This window comes from Haliaeetus leucocephalus, unplaced genomic scaffold (assembly GCF_000737465.1).
Source record: "Haliaeetus leucocephalus isolate CR32 unplaced genomic scaffold, Haliaeetus_leucocephalus-4.0 Scaffold526, whole genome shotgun sequence".
Lineage (NCBI taxonomy): Eukaryota > Metazoa > Chordata > Aves > Accipitriformes > Accipitridae > Haliaeetus > Haliaeetus leucocephalus.
The window spans coordinates 455,695-472,799 of record NW_010972962.1 but is presented as its reverse complement, the minus strand read 5'-3'; the positions used below and the strand labels follow the sequence as shown (position 1 = coordinate 472,799).

Here is a 17,105-nt window from a genome sequence, read left to right as displayed (position 1 = left end):
ATGAGATTCCCTTGACAGCAAATGCACAGGCTTCAATAAAAATGTCTGTGAAACTTGTCTTTTTCTCTTCTGTACTCCAGTCTTCTGTAGCCTATAGATAACTGATGTAGTGAACATAAATTTGTGGCCAGCTTTAGCTCAGGTGGGAAGAGGTAGCGTATGCTTGCCCAGAACTGCAGGAAAGTGAGATGGCAGATAGACAAACCCTCCAGCCCACACAGGGAATCAACCCACCCAGTAGCTGCATTGTTAAGCTCATCAACCCTCTCTGTACCTACATTTTTTTTAATTTTGATTTTTAAGTGGGACTTCGAGAACAATTTCTGCAAATACTGGATGTGTTTCTTGAAAGCCAAGACAAAATGTTATGTACTCTACTCTGCTGCCTGGATAATATGGCATGTACATGCTCTTTCTAGTTTTGTCTCTGAGTAGCGTATCATGGAGAGGTTAATTGGATGTGTTATTTTTAAGTAACACAAAAAGTACATTGGAGAGGAAAAACAAAGCTGCAAACCTTGGAGAATGCATTAGGGGTAAATATTAGAAATTATATACTGAGGAACACCTAGAATGTTAAGAATATCTATAAGGAAGGCCACTTTTTTTTTTCCTAAAATGCAGTCAGATGGATATCTCCAGCTCATCTACTTGCTCTTTCATTTTTTTGGCTTGCACTAACATGGCCATTGTAAAATGTATAAGCCCTGTATGCCAAAGGGAAGCAACATAAAGTACAGCTATGAAAGAAAAAGCTACACACATTATTTAGAAATGTATATTTACATTTTCTTGCATAGTATATAATGCTAATTTTTTTCCTATTTGGTACTTAGTAGTTTAGCTCCTCCCAAGTATATCATAACTTTCTTGTCGTATATCTGAGCTCCACCCAAGCAGGGTGTCTTTCTTCACACTCTGTAAGTAGAAGTAGATTAACTAGTTATACTGTAATGTTGGGATTTTTCAAGAATCTCCAGAGAGAGAGGAGCAAAACTAAGGCAAAGTTAAGTTAGGCAAGTGTGTATTCATTTTGGTCTATTTAAGGATGTCCTTAATTAGGCTTGCATTTTTCTCTGTTAGACCACAGATGTGGCTTAATTCAAAGTACAAATTACTCATGTAAATGTTATGGCTACATAGCTTGTGCTGTCCAGACCACACTTAATAGGATGAGTGGTCTTCCTGCATGGTGGGTAGTTCTGTTTGTATAATTATTTGGATATCTGTTGTGAGCAGCGTGCCCAGAAAGATCCCCAAACTCCTGACAAGTATAAGGAATTAGAGTAAATGTACTGCAGAATGAAGCAGGTGCTTCAGTATCTTCAGATGTTTTTTTTCTTTTAACAGTAGCATCCCCTTGGACATACTTACATACTGGGTTATGCTGTTGGCCTCTATCCAAGTGCAGAGCTCAGCTACAAAGTGAGAAAGCTGAAACGTGGTGGCAATGAAAATGAATAGAGTTTTGGTCTCACCAGTGATACTGGCTGAGAGCCAGTTTTAGGTCATTATTAATTTAGATGGGTTTTGGCAGGAGTAGGTGAAGGAATGGTTGCTTAATGTCCATGTGTTTTCCTAGTTCTGTCAAATTCAGTATGTCTGTCTTTAAATTATATTGGTGATAACGTATGTGCACAGCCTGTGAACTGTTTGGTCATTCAGGAAGTTTATGCAGTATTTTTTGATGTATAGTTAAAAACAAATGGACAACCTCCCAAAAAAACCCCAAAGCGACTTTAACAGTAATGAGTAGACACGCTTTAAAATTGTTCAGAGGCTATTCCTCATTATATCCTAACAGAGTAAATGTGACATTTCCACCACAGGTAGACAGAGACACCTTAACATAGACATTTAAAGATGCTATTAGAGATGACCTGTGGTATTTGAGACATCCCCATGGGGCTGTCAGATATGATGTAGAATGTGTGGGATATCCAGGGCCATCTGCAGTGGTAGCTGGAGGCCAGGCAGGCTGTGCTGGACAAGAAATTGAGTCAACACTGTTTATTTGATAGAAAAGTATCTAGATTTTTGGGGTGAATTGTGCTGTGTGGAATATTCTAGTTGTGTTACCATTACCATATTTCTTGAGAATTTGTCATTGAGACCTGTATTACCCAGACTCATAAGGCAGCAGAGTATTACTTCATAAATACCTAATAAAGTTACTAGCGGTTGATGTTCAAAGTACGATGTTAATAGTTTAGAATCGATAATAGGTTAGAGTTGATACTCCTTGTGAAATATGTCTAACACCTTGCAGTCTGATTTGGATTTTGATGTGGAGGAAGTCAATCTGGGAGCTGGGCCAGGGACTGTGTCTCTGTTACTGGTGGCATTTCTATTCCTCAAAGGTTAGGAGTGAGCAGCATCACCAGATTAGTGCTGTTTATTGTATGGCTGAGTCAGGTGCTATCACTGTGAAATGTTTTTTCCTATTTTGAAATATTTTGTGTCATTCAGCCTTATGTAAAGTACTTAGTTGTCAATAATTTCTGTGACTGAGAGGCCTCGTCCTTGTGTCGCATTGCCCCCAACTATGACAGCTGCAGAGTCTATAGAGCTGTGTGCTGTAAATGAGACGAGAATTGGAGAAAAGTAAACAATAGTTACAGCAGGTAGGTATGTTAAGATTTTTTTTTTGAGCAGTATAGGCAACTGGTATTTCAATCACTTTGCAGAAGACATTTTGTGGCTGTCAGCCCCCGGATGAAGAGGATCTGTAATGCAGTATGATAAAATGTCATACCCTAAGGACAGAAAGAACCTGAACATATACAGAAATGTCCCTATGGATAAAGGAGGGATCAAATTATAAGAGCAAGTTGCTTATGTACACTGGTAGTTAAGGACTGCACATTTCTTTTCCTATAACCTTTTGTGCCTGAGTCCGTAAGTGCCATGGAATCAAGAGTTTTATTCTGAAGAGATAACATTTTTTTGAGTGCATTTCAGTTCACACAAAAGCTAGGGGCTGAAAGCAGTAATTTGGGGCACACATAGTTCTCACAGCACTGAACCGCTAGTTTCTCATGCTGTGCCAATTACCTCTGTTTTACTACTAATGCATTTCAATTCTGCTTAGCAATAGCACTGTATTTTTCATTTTTTTTCTATGATTTTAATACAAAACTGAAATTGTGCCAAGCAGCATCATAGCTCTGGTCTACAGGCAGATAGAATTGAGTCCACCATGTTCATGTTCCACATCACCTTAATTGGAACATGAGCCCATCTCCAAAGGCATATTTAGTGTTGTTCTTCAGCTGGCTGCATAAACTTGCTTCCCAAAAGAAGTCTAATTAGAATTTGGTCATCAGATATCCTAACAACTACAATTTAAAAATCCTTCTGAATAACTTATATGTGCAAGAGTTAAAATATAGCAGCTTGCCCTGTGCAAGACAGGTCTGTCACCAGCATGTGGTGAGGTGGGCTGGCGAGGGAATTCTGAGCCCATCCTATGGGTTACATAGGCTTGCTTTCATCAGAAGCATGGCCAGCTGTTTTTTCTTTGCTGGAAAAACATGAGAGAAGTGGGAACTGAAACTACTAGTAAAAGGAAGGTTAAAAAGCATATGGGGAGACAGTTCAAGATGCTCGTAGCTTCCAGTAGGTTGCCAAGACACAATTTTGAAGCTACCAGTCTGATAGCATCCCTTGAATGTGACCACATGCAATGCCAGAGATGTGTGCTTGAGCAAAATAACTGGTCTAGTAAATGCTTACACAGTTAGTGAGGGGTACAAATGTATAGGGTAAGATAAGAACCCGTATACTGGCTCTTTGCTCCCCTGGACAGAAGCATGCTCCAGAACCTGAGCAGGCTGCCTTTAATAAAGCTTTGGAGAAGGACCAAGCTGCCCCAGGGTATGCACTGATACTGCTTATCATATTTTGATTACTTGTTTACTACAAATAAAAATATTGTAGCAGCTGAAATGTTTCAGCATTACAGATTTCATTATTTTTAGATCTGAAGTACAGTGTGTCTGATCCTAATTGCACAATTTAAATACTAATAATCATTCAGCTGGGTGAGTCCTCTGTGTATTACAGATAATAATCCTTGTTTTAGAAAATATACATAATGGGTCCACATTAGTCATCTGTGTAATTCACTGAAGCTGAGACAAATGTAATAAAATGACCCCTGGGTAAAGAGATCTTTTTGTTTTGTTTCTGGAGGGGATAAGTTTTCTTGAAACCCTGTCACTCCTGGGTGAGCTGATTTATTTTTCTACCTTCATTATATTCCTGTTTTCCACTGCACTGCAAAGCAAGAATAAGCCTGTGGCCACTTTTCTCTGATGGTTTACCAGCCCACCCCCCCATATTTTTTCTGTATTAATATTTTTTATTATTATTTCTGTGCTCACCAAGTCCAAGCTTGCTTGCCAATAATTGAAATTCTGGACTGAGAAGTACCAATTAGACTAATTTATTTCAGTGGGTTAATTCTCCTGAAATGCTTTGCTTTGGAGTTATATTTATCAGCATTCTATCTTCCCTGTGCTATACCTTCCAACTATTAAACTGCCTACAAAGCAGAGATTTAAAGAGAAACAATCTATTTCCTTTGCAGCTACGAGATAATCTCCTCAAAAGATGCCTTCTTTAATTACCTATATAACTTATTTAATACTGTAACACTGGTTTGGTTGAAATACAAGAGCAAAAATATAAATAGCATATAAATTACAAGGCCATAGTTCACCTTGGACTACTATCTGGGTGAGCAGCTCAGTCTACCTCATGCCATAGCTGAGGAAAAATAAGGATAATTTGGGATTCTGTGCCAGCAGCTGCCTTCCTCCCCCTCCTCAGCCCTATCCTCAGAGCGCGGGCTCATGGGATGCTCTAGCTTTCCTAGTATGGAAACACTGAAATCGTGGAAAGAAATCTTAAGGACCAAAAATTATGGTAGTTTTTAGTGAAAGTGGATCAGCCTTTGCCATAAAGGCTGTGACTGGCAGGCCACGTTTCCTTTGGCTGGGATCGGTAACAGCTCCCGGAGTCCTGCTCTGCAGTTGTCTTCATGCTTTTTAGTACGTCGTGTTGGTGGACTCAGGGCAGTAAGCAGACGTGTTGCTGACATGATTGAAACTGTTGCTGTATTGGCGCTACGTTTGAGCAACCACAGAAAAGAGAGAACACGAGCAGCTGACATTTTCCTTTCAAAAAAGCTTTTCTGTCTAAATTTAGAAAATTCTTTGCCAAGTCTCCCAGGGATCTTTCCAGAGACAGTAGAAGTGCTCATAAATAACCCTGCACCCTAGTAACAATGCATAACACAGCCCGGATTGCTGGGATTTCAGCATCCCCTGACCAGCTGGGTACTGTGCAGCTGTCAGGGCTCTGCAGCTTCCCTGTATTGCTGACTGCCTATAACTAAAGACAAAAATTTTAGCAGAAAAGATTTTTATTGTGGTTTTTGGAATCATTGTTAACTCTTACTAGTGTGACATCTTCCTGTTTAGTTGCTATCAATAAAAGAGTGAGTCTGCGGCATGAGAAATCTGTGCTGGCAGCAGCGGCAGCTCTTTGCCAGCCCAAAGAAGCATTGCTCTCTCGCTGGGCTCTTGAGCCTAACCGGTGGCTAAAGTCGTTGGCCCCATAATGCTTCCTTTTTTTTTTTTCCTCATTTTTGCCACAGGTAGGGGAATTCAGAGCCCATGCTGCGGAGTGGACAGCCAACGTCACTGCAGAGTTCAAAGAAACTCGAAGGCGCCTGAGCGTGGAGATCTATGACAAGTTCCAGCGGGCTACCTCTATCAAAAGGAAGCTCTCTGCAGAACTCGCTGTCAACCACAATCAAGACCTGACTCCCTGCAAGAGAACCCTGTCAGTCAACCATCTCACCAGTGAGAAGGACATCTTGCCAGCTCTAACAAAGACAGACAGCATTTACATGAATGGTTTGACACCGCACTGTGCAGCAGAAGAGATAGCTGTTATCGAAAACATTAAGTAGCCGTGACTTTGGATCCCAGTCCTCGAGAAGCTCTTGGCTTACACTAGCCATATACCTTTTTTTCTCCACCCTGTCGATGATCAATGCTAATAGCATTTTATATGTGTGCATGAGTTCCACAGAAACTACAGTCCAGAGTTACCATCGCATCTCTTCAAAGACACAAAGATGAATGGCACTTCTGTTATCGAAAGATGCTGGAACAAGCAACGTCTTCTGCCTTTATCTGCCCAGACTGTTTTTCACTTCTCCTAATGTGCCATACGGCCTCAAGAATGAATCACACTTGTTTATGGTAACAATGTAGCTTTGAGGGATCAGTCCTTAAATTTTCAGGGTCTACCTTACTGAGCCTAGGAATGGACCATTTCTGGACTACAACACATTTGTAAATGGCAAGAAATTCTTATGCAGCCTTTTACCTAAGAAATTTTTGTCAGTGCCTTATCTTTTGAAGAACCAGAACCTCTACAGTTCCTGTACGGTTTTTGTTCGGTTGTTTTTTTTGCATGAGAAGTGTATTTGATTTGAGCTTTCATTCTTCTTGAAACGATGGTGTTTTAAAGGTGTCTGTCACGAAGATGCCAACCAGCATGAATGAATGCCAAAACTCAACAATCATCAAATGATGTTCTTAGCTCTAAATTTAAAGGCACTGCAGTTTCAAAAGTTGCAAACATGTCCCCCCAGAAGCATTTTGTTTTACTCAGGTCCAGCTGATACTTGTTCACACTGACTTGCAGAATTTGCAGACCCTCTTCGGGTCTTATTTTTTCAAGCAGTGTTCAGCAGTTGTTTTTCTCTGCGTCAGATGTACCAAAAAATCTGCAGCTTATCTATCACTAAATTATTTGGTAGATGACAAGAGCAAATAAAAATTACTATTTTGAGGAGAGGCAGGAGAGGCCTTTAATTGCTGTATTCTAATAACCACATCCAGAAAACAATGCAGAAAAATACAGCTATTTTTAATAAGCATAAACCTTCTGCCAGATATGTGCTCCATGAAAAGGATTCTTAACTTCCTCTTTAAGTCAAGGCACACCAGACGCCATATGATATTTTACCCAGGAATCCTGCTGGAGTGCTTTCCTGAATGTCACACAGTACAGTGGCTGCCTGTGCCGGAGCTGTGACTAACGTGGGAATGCAATTGAAACTGGTATCACTGTGACTTTCTACATTTCAAATAGAGATGGCTCTGAATATAAGTGCAGGCATGAAGAAGAGCTGATAAATAGCACAATCTGAATACCGATGATTGTTCAAACAGGATAGGCTAATGAGAAGCAGATCTAAACCAGACTATGGGTTTTCTTTATTGGTTTTAAGAAAACACATTGATTTTGTATTTTTCTGTTTTGCTTATAGGTGTACATGAGATTCAGAAGAAATGCAGGATGGAATGGATAATTTTGCATTTTTTTCTTATGTTAGTCTGTTGTAACCTGGCTGTACATAAAATGAATAGAACAGGCCTTAAACAATAATTTAGGCTCTGTGTAAATTAAAGAAGAATGGGACTTTGCTGATTGGGCATGATTCAAGTGGCAAATCTTACAGCATCTCTGACCATTAGATAACATGCAAGATATGAATGTTAATGTTTTTTGGATGCTTAGCTTGTTTTCTAATAAATATAAGTTAATATGTAAATTCAGTCAATTCAGTGTAAATATCAATCAATTAACATTTACAGAGAGTATGCTTTTAAAATTAAGGAAGTTTCATGACACAGCACCGAGCAATGCTCTTATAACAAAGACCCTTGTCTCCCCAGCACAGTGTTCTGAATGTCCACATGGCAAGGGTTCGTCTTGCCATGTATAAACTGTGAATTGTAATGAAAAATAAAGTTTTTAATTAAAACAAGCTTTTCTGAATCTCCTGCTTGCTACAACTGGAATGCTAAGAAATAATTTGTGAAACTGATTTTTGTGCTTTCATTGACTACAGAGTATAGCAGTTTGCCACCTACTTTAATTTAAGCTGGTTTAGCAATAAAGGCTTGACTCACCCAGCACAGAAATTATTTTTTTTTTCTTGATATTAAAAATAATGCTCTTTGGTTGCTGTACCTTAAATTGTGTTTCTTGCTATTTTGTTTCAAAAACTTGGCAGGCTGCAGTTTCTTCTGTCGAGCTATACAGAGCTGATGGCAATTGCTCCGTCTTTGCACTGAGGGAGGTGCGGGGAGTTCTGACCAGCTGTCCTGCCAGTTCTCCTGTGGTTGCTGGTAACCTTCTGCAGAAGTGTTTGGACAAGCAGCCCTAAGGGCAGTAGCCTTTCACACCAGAGCAGACATTTCTGCAGTGAATATTTTACAATGGCCTCTTTAATTAGATCTTGGCCAAGGGAAGGATAGTCTGCAACTGTGTGGTGGTAAGTGAAGAGGGAGGACTCTTTTCTTACATCATTCCAATCATCTGATTTGTGTGGGATGTGTCTCAGTGCGTTTTGGATCTGATTTTCAGAAAGGGACTGGTAATGTTTAATGTTTATTGTCTTTGACATTCAGAGATGTGATACCTTAGGTTAAACCCTTGGATCATTCTAACCAGTTTCTTTCCATTTACCAACCTATAGAAGTGAGTGTCTATGTGGTTTCTTTCATTTTAAAGAAACTTTTGGGCATCTCAGGACCTGCTGAAAAGAACATGTTGTTTTGAGATCCTGTGACAATGTTTGAGATATTAGTATGGATATTAAATTCATTCAGCATTTATTTACCTTGACTTTGTATATGATCTCCGGGAAAAGAACACCTGTTAATTTATGTATAAAAGATATTGTTTCTTTTTTCACTTTTGTAACAGATCTAAGTTATCCTACCTTATCAAACTAGATTTGCCTGTTTGGAACAAAGCATTAACAAACAAAATCCTTTATTTGTAAGTTTAATAACTGAAGAAGAAGGAAAGATGCAACAGTCCAGATGTTATAAGCAGGTACAGTTATCATGTTCCAAATGCGTCTAGTACCATTAATGTTGTTGGAAAATAGTTTCTTCCTCTCCATGTACAGTGATAGATTGCAAATGCTGAGGATGGCTAAGTGAATTTATAAAACTTGATGAACTCTGTAAAGGTTTTTCTTTTCATTCCTGTAAGAGCAGACTTTTATATTAAAAACCTGCATTTCTTGCCTCTGGAAATTTTGCATAGCTCACTTTTCCCTTCCAAATATGGAGCTACGATAGCATGAATTAGGACTTAATGAAAATCCATTTGTAACCTTCTTTCTCTCACACGTACATGGGGACCTTTCTAGACCATTAGGATACTTGCTAGTTAAGCAAGTTTGTAAAAATGGTATTTCAGTTTGGTAAAGGGTTGCTTTCTTTTGTACTGCCAATCAAATACCATAAAAAAAGACATTGGCAAAACATTTTGGATGAGAGACAAGTTCTAGCACATAAGAATCTGTAAAGGCACATGTGCCACCTAGCAAAATAATTTATTTCTCAGTGTTAGAAGAAAATTACATTAATAAAAAGATCCAAAATCTGTTCAAGAAGTAGCTAGAGATATTCTATATTGCTTACTGTTGCCTGTGATAGTCTTGCCTTTTTTTGTATTCTTTTGTGTACTACATCTGGTAAAGTGTCTATGTTGGTCAAAACCTCGATTTTTTTGATAGCCCTGCATGAGAGGCAGGGAGATCGATTTGCAGAGCTTGAGTACCAGGGCAAGAGCTTACTTTGGCATCGCCTCTGTGTTTTGTAGCTTCAGGCTGTCTGTCCTCCTTTTTCTAATATTTAGGCAGCCTTGAGGTGCTACTGTCTGAGCTGCAAACAGCCCAAACGGATCAAACCCAGAAGCTTGCTGAATCTCATGAACATCCTAGCCGTGCCTTCCTCTCTTTACATCTTCCTGAAACTTTTTTTGATACAACAGGAGGAAAGCTGGAGGGCAACATAGGAACCAGAAGTGCTAAACCTCTAAAGGGACCACCCTTGAACTGGAATGGACCTTTCTTAGGTCACTAAGCAAACTGTAAGGCCAGGATGGCAGATGGGAGAAAATCTGGTCTGTATGTTTGGAGTTCTTGCTCCTCCAGCATTATTTCTACACTGATCACCTCTAAATAGGAATACAGCATGCCCTGTGGGAGAAGAAATGGAAGGCTGCTCTACTCAGAGTCAACCCTACGTGCACATCAAAAGTCTATATATGTATATAACTTTATTTCCCGGGAAGGAAATTTTCCTGTCAGGGAAACTACATATAGTGTCGAAATACAGCAGTAATATTTCTAATAAATTGCTGTCATACAGTTATGTGGTAATTACCTTTTCTTTCCTACCTTGGAGTGCTGTTTGAAAGGAAAGGATTTTCTATATTAAGAGAAATATACATTTTACATGAATTTCTCAGAGTTAAAGTAATTATTTTGTCATAAAAACATGAATAAGATTTTTTTGGTTTTGTTGCCCTGCAGATTTAAGTGAACAACGTAACCTTACTGCAAATAAAGTGTTCCATTTGGGAAAAATAGAGAAGATGCTGATTTACTGTTATTATAAAAAAAGCTGTTGAGCTACACAGAGATATTAAAAATTCTAGCTCTTTCATTTGAGAAAGCATTCTCTGCTTTGCCAAATTATTTTTACAGTGGAAAAGAGCCTGTGTGAAAATCAATTGGAATAGGTTTATTATACTTAGAAAATTTGAACGTTTCAATTTTAGGCCATTGCTTATCATGCTTTCACAAACTTTCAGAGGAATACATTGAGTAAGTTTATAAACAACAGGTACATTACTTATTGTAGAACAACATCATTTTACCCTTTATACATAACAGCTGATACAGTAGCTTATACAGCTTTTTATTCTGGATGCAGATTTATTTGTGCCTTTAATATGTATCGACATTGTTGTATCATCTTAAATTGACTAAAACCCCCACTTTGGTACACTGACTCTTGTTTCATGTAACCTTAGTGATTTGAAAATATAGCTCAATTCAAAATCAGTATCTTAGAAAACCAATGGACTTCACAACTTTTTATGAATTATAGCAATCTATCTACACTGGTGATGTAATAAATAATATATTATTTATTGCCTGATTTAGTTATTTCTGAATGTTTAGCTGTTTTTCTAGTCTAGTTGCTGTAGACATATAATTATAGAGAAAGCAACTCATCTCTCTATGGTTTGTAATTAATACACTATGACCAGGCTGCTGGTATTAGAATTCTTTGTGACTAAAACTGGGATAATATGCTGTGTTCTGTCACCACTGTTACTGATTATTAATAGTAGTATTCAGTAAATGCTCTGGGTGCACTGTTTTTTCTGGGAATGTCACAAGAGTGTTTATATAGACATCTTTAGTCCGACTTTGGCAAATGAATGTCCTCAGTGAGAATCTCCTTTAGAAGGATTTACTTTATTAACTTAATTGTTAATTCTAGCTAATTCTCAAGACTATTTACATGCAGCCAGATCTTTGTCCTCTAGAGAAAGGCATATAATATGCATATAATAGAGATCCTGATGGGAATGTATTATTTGTCATTAGTAATAAATAACAATATTCTCCAGAAGATGAACAACAGCCTGAAATGACTTCTTAAATAGTAGTTTAGTGATAGCTCCTTTTTTTTCCTTGCTGAAGAGGCACCGTAAGTGTATTTTAGTCTCATTTGGCTCAGGGGAGACAGAGGCTAACTTTGCTGGATGATTAGGAATATGAATCTATTTGTTAAAATTTCTCTCATGGGAACATAAGAGAATACATTGCTATACTGTTGATTCTGACTTTTATACCAGTCACAAATCTGCTTCTGTTTTGTGTGGATTTTGCATTTTCTCCAAAGATTATAGTATTCAGTATTTGTGCACTCAAGCATGCTAAAGTAGGGTAGTGGAAAGCTGTTCCTGAAGTTCTTTCCAAGATCATGGTTTTGTGCAAAGTTTCCCTATATTTTCTACCATGCACAAATTTCCTGACAGCTGAGTGCCAAATTCAACAGGGCTAGATGAGTATTGAAGTAAATAGTCTGAAAGAGTCAAATATAGGATGTGTCCACCTGATGTAGAGTGCATCCCTGCAGCAGACAATCCCTGATTCACATCCACTAGATCAGGTGGTAAATGGGATAAAGAAAGGTTCTGCTTTAACTACACAACCATACTTAGGATACCTTTCTCTGTAATGTATACAGCATTTACAATGATTTGTCACCTTTGCTTATTCTGTAGCAGAAGAGATGGAATTTTACAGTTTTAAAGGCACTGTATTGCACATTTGGACAGAATAATAGCCCAAGAGTTGCAGTCCTAGGCCCTTCTGAACTACAGAGTGAAAAGTCACAAAGTCTGAATGCTTTTTTAATAGAAAATACCTTAGTGTGTTGTAGCAAAAAGGAGGATAAAAAATTAGGCTCCGCTGTGAAAAGTGAAAGTGGGAGTGACAAGTCATGTACTATTGTGCGCTTTATAACGTGGAGGTGGTACAGGCACAAAGACCTTTTCATCTCTCAGTGTCCTTAGAGACTGCCAGAAGAGAGTCAGTGTAGCCTGCATTATATCAGTGTACTCTTGCTCTTTTGCAAGCTCTGAATGCGCACCAGTTATAAATGTATGATACCTTTCTGGGTGCTGGTTGACTAACGATGCTGGGATAGCTTGAAAGGGAAGAAACTTTTGCTCTTGCTCATGCTGCACAGGTGGAGTAAGAAGAGATGAGTTTGGCCTTTGTAGGACAGGGGCAGCCTTTGGCGACAGGCACTCCAGAGCTGAATGCTAGATGAAATTCACTTTTTCCAACGTGAAGCCCTTAAACCACTGTTCCACCTAGTGAATGGGTTTTGAAAAAATGGATTCCTATTTATTTCCACTATCAAGATCAGAGCAGAGGCTGCAGTTTTGTTTTATCACTGCAGCTGCATGCTGCTTTTGAGCTTGGCCTGTCTTTTAACGAGTGAGACTTTAGTACAAAATTAGCACTGGAAGTGGTTTCTGCTTGTGTAGGCTGAAAATATAAGAATACAGTTCCTTAAAAATTAGTAAAGAGAAAATTCCTCTAAATTCTTGCTGTTGGTTGGTGATCATGGAAATCAGGTTTACAACTGAAACTAATTTTTATTGTCAGTACAGAAGGGCTGCATTTGCACATCAGTTTGCTAACCTCAATAAAGTTGCTCCATACTTACTGTCCTTTAACACAGCCTACTGCTCCAAGAGTAAAGGATTACAATGGAGAATATGTAGAGCCCTTAACTACAGAGCATACTGTAAACCTTTCCTCCTTTTAATTACAAATTCTAAGCCAGTTGCTCTGCACAGAAAAACAGAATGCAGAAATGCATAACTAGCTACAAAGATAAGTCAGGATATTTTCCTTTCATTCTTTTTGTTTTGTTTCTGTTTATGACTGTAGACTATCGTTAAATGACTTAATACATTTTAATGTTGGTTTTTTTTTAGTGGCATCTTGCATAACAAATGTAACTCATTGAAGCAAATTTATGTGCTGTACACCTCTGATTTACACATTTCTGGTCCTATTAGAAATTAATAAAACAATCTCCAGTGCAGGTGGAAAGGGTTATTTATGAAAAAACATACATGAGAAATGGTAAAGATGGACTAAGCACCTGATTAGTGTTTTCCCAATTAATATGCCAGAAATTTTGAAAACAATATGTCGCTGTGGAGATTGTGGCATGACATGATGCATGTGCAGGACAACACAATCCTGTGCAGACCTCCATGGGTTGCTATTTCCTGCAGTGCCTAAGACAGCTGTTGGAATTGCATGCGACCAAAATAAAGCTGTTTTCCTATCTCTTCCAGCTTGTCTGCCTGTCAGTTTGGTAATTTTGCAGCAAAATGATTTTTGAAGCCAGTCAGAACAGAAAGACAGGGGATACTGACCTGAAAGGATCTGGAGGCAGCTGTGGTGATTACATGAAGTCCTCAAGTGGTTTTTTTCTCCACCTGTGCGACCTGGGAGCTGTGTGAGAGAGGTAGCTTGACAACTGAAGTGCTGTCTTGTCACTGCAGATACATAGCTTGGGTTTGAAACTGCCTGTGAGCCTTCTTATCCTGAAATAAAAAACCTGAAAAGGAATTCAAAGAAGCAATGGCAATTCTTGGGACAGTAATTATCTCAGGAGCTTTTGATGGTCAGTCTGTATTTGAGCTATATCTGAAGCAAGTGATCCTTAATGCAAGTCCAGAGCGTTACAAATCAGGGTACCCCGAAGTCAGGTCCTTTACACCTGACTTTGTATTCTTCTGACATCCTACAGATGATGATAAAACCCAGAACTAAAAATCATTAGCCTGAAAAATCATTACAAAAAAAACCAGTCCAACAGTTCAGCAGAATTCCTTCTTTCCTCAGTATTCTCCAGCAGTATCCCACCATTTTGATGTTGTCATTTTTTTCTTTTTCCATTTTTTCCTTCTTCACTTTTTCATTTTTTCTTTTTTCTCTTTTTTTTCCCTAAATTTGATTTTACAATTGTTGTGTTGTACAGCAGTTAAAGAGGAGTTTGAGAGTTAGGTTTATGTACTCTATTCCAGTTTGCGGCTGATTCAGACAGCAGCAACAAGAACCTCTTTAGTATAGGTAACAATTGTGTTAGGATGTCTCTGTAAAAAGAAAAAAAAAAAAAATTTAAACACCTAACATAGAATGCATTCTGGAATTGTGTTTTGTTTTCTTTTTACTGCTGCAGGTTAGTGCCAGCACATGCTTCCCTTCATGCTTGAGAGAAGCTCTCTACGAGTATTATATCTCCTTTTCTTCAATCACTCTAAGAAATTCTCTTTTGCTGTGATAAAAAGATGGAGTACTGTTTGGCTACAGTCATGCTCAGAGCAAATTCATTGTGGTCACTCACTTTGTCTCCATTTTGCTGAAATACTCCACATCTGTCTGTATCCCTCTACTTTCTCTTGTCCTGGGATTGTAACCTTTAGAGACAAGGATCATCTCTTTGCTCTCTGCTGTGCTCTCTGCTGTACTCTCTGCCATGTGCAGTGAGGTTCTCTGTTCATGGCTGGTTGGTATTATAGTAATGCAGATTCACGGTGTGATCCAACAGTTGCATCTTTTCACTGGGTTGGATATGAAAATGCCTAATTTCTTTCTTGTGGCAAGGAAAATGAGTCATCTTGAATAACCCAGTCACACAGACTACCAGGAACTTCTTGTATTCCCTCGTTATCTTGGCCACCAACAATTGATTTATCACCTTGGCTATCTAGTGAAGTGCAGGGTGATTCTGAAGAAAGGAAAAAACATTGTGCACAGAAGAAATCTTTTTGAATTAGGATGTTAAAATACTGCTATGTGTTTGTGGAATTAGGATGATACTATAATTCTTAACCAATGCAGTTGCCTGGGAATGTGGCTATGTAATAAATAAATAGGATCACCGTAGTCAAAAGTGTGGGAACCACAGAAAATATGGTAATTTTGTTTGTCATGTTTATTTAAGAGTGCTCTAAACATCTGTCAAGTCACTATAATGATAGGCACGTAAAATCAAAGCCAGCACTTGGGGTCTGGCCTTCTCCCCAGAGCAGAACTGCTGGCTCACTGAAACTTCATAGTGTTAGGCTGTAAAGCAGTACTCATTAAATGCCCCAATTTTTCTAAGCAATAGGCAACCCTTGGAGTACAGACTTTTGGAAAGAGCGTGAAAGGGAATAGAATTTGGACCTACACTTTAAGCTGGAACAATGGTTACCTCCATATTCCCTTTCATGGGAGATGACAGCAAGTATTAATTTACTAAAAGCTATGCTGCCAAATTACAGTAAACCACTAGGCACGAAGCTGCCCTGATAAATGAGGTAGCCAGATTGCTGGAGTGCTTCAGTGGTGCTACTCATGAAAAAGCTGAGTCCAGTGGCAGGTACATGAAATGAAAAATATACAAGAGAAAAATATAAAAGGCGAGCTTTGCTTTGAGTACTGCTACCAAGAATCAAAAGCCCAGGAGGCTGAGTCCTGTTTTTTATATCAAATAAACTGTCACTAAAGGCAACATAAATAACTCTGCTTCCTATGGGAAAGCTATTAAAAGGATATCCTTCCATCTGGGCAGAATATCAGGCCATAGTCTCATCTCTGTATCTCTTTGACTAACTCTGTCCCCTGGTCTCCACCTGGAGTAGGGTAAAAGAGGGTAGTTTCTACCCAAAAGAACTGAAGGATTGGGCAAGAAAATGGGAATACAGTGTTTGTGGGGATAATTTTAATGCTGTGTGCCTGTCTAAAGTTTGGATGAAGTGTGTTGTTAAAATGCCTTTCCAACCATTTTTTTGACCTTGTTCTTGAAATTATGCTTTTGTCTAGTTTCTGAATAGGGGCAACAACAGCAACAAAAAGTCTTTTCTTGCAGTTTCACCTCATTTGCTTGTGCAGTTGAACCTCACATATAAACAGCACAACTGCTTCTGCTCTAATAACCCACAGGGTAAAATTGTCTTTAGAAAAAAGTGGGAGAGCGAGGACATTGCAGGAAAGGGTTTGCTTTAAATCAACCAGAAGTCTTAGTATTTGCAAAAGCGCAATTTATGCAGTGAGTGGGAGCTTAAGACAAGTGCAATTAACTGTAATGATGTTGCTGATATGCCTGAAAGTTCATTCATCTTAGCACTTGAAGTTACAAAATCAAGTAACTTCCAGGTCTGTTGGGGTCTGCAGCCACCTCAGCTCACTGTCAGTGTAGCTGAGTGGCAGAATGGGAAAAAGCTGCTGTGGGCATCTTACAGCTGATCCTAGGGTGATGAGGTGCACTCAACTAGAGCTGCCTGTGGCTGTCCTAAGCTGTGCAACCTGCATTCCCTTTGGACCTCTTCTGCTGGCCCTTCACTGGAAAGATGCATCCTATGTATTGGAGCCTATGTACTCAAGCTGAGAGCAGAATATCACTGTGGCGCTTCAAGTCACCTAAGCTTTTGCAAGATTTTCTTGGTGTTCAGTAACTTGCCAGCTCAGCAGTTTTGCTTTCTGTACAAGTGCTAGTGTGTGTGCTTGACAGCATGTGTGCTGAGCTGCATGGAGGTGAAGGAAGAGCTACCTCAACGGTCCCTTTGATGCTCCCCATTCTGCAGAGCAGCCAAACCTTCTGAAGATGCTTTTTCCACCCAAGGGA

The 17,105-nt window shown here is 38.9% G+C and overlaps 1 protein-coding gene across 1 annotated transcript in view; it reads left to right on the top strand.

The window, feature by feature from the left end:
* Positions 1-5,980, top strand: part of KCNK2 (potassium channel, subfamily K, member 2) — a 76,570-nt gene extending 70,590 nt beyond the window's left edge. The window contains exon 6 of the mRNA XM_010576389.1: positions 5,663-5,980. Coding sequence (XP_010574691.1) covers positions 5,663-5,980 — 318 coding nt within the window. The remainder of the gene's footprint in view (positions 1-5,662) is intronic.
* Positions 5,981-17,105: the final 11,125 nt, after the last annotated feature.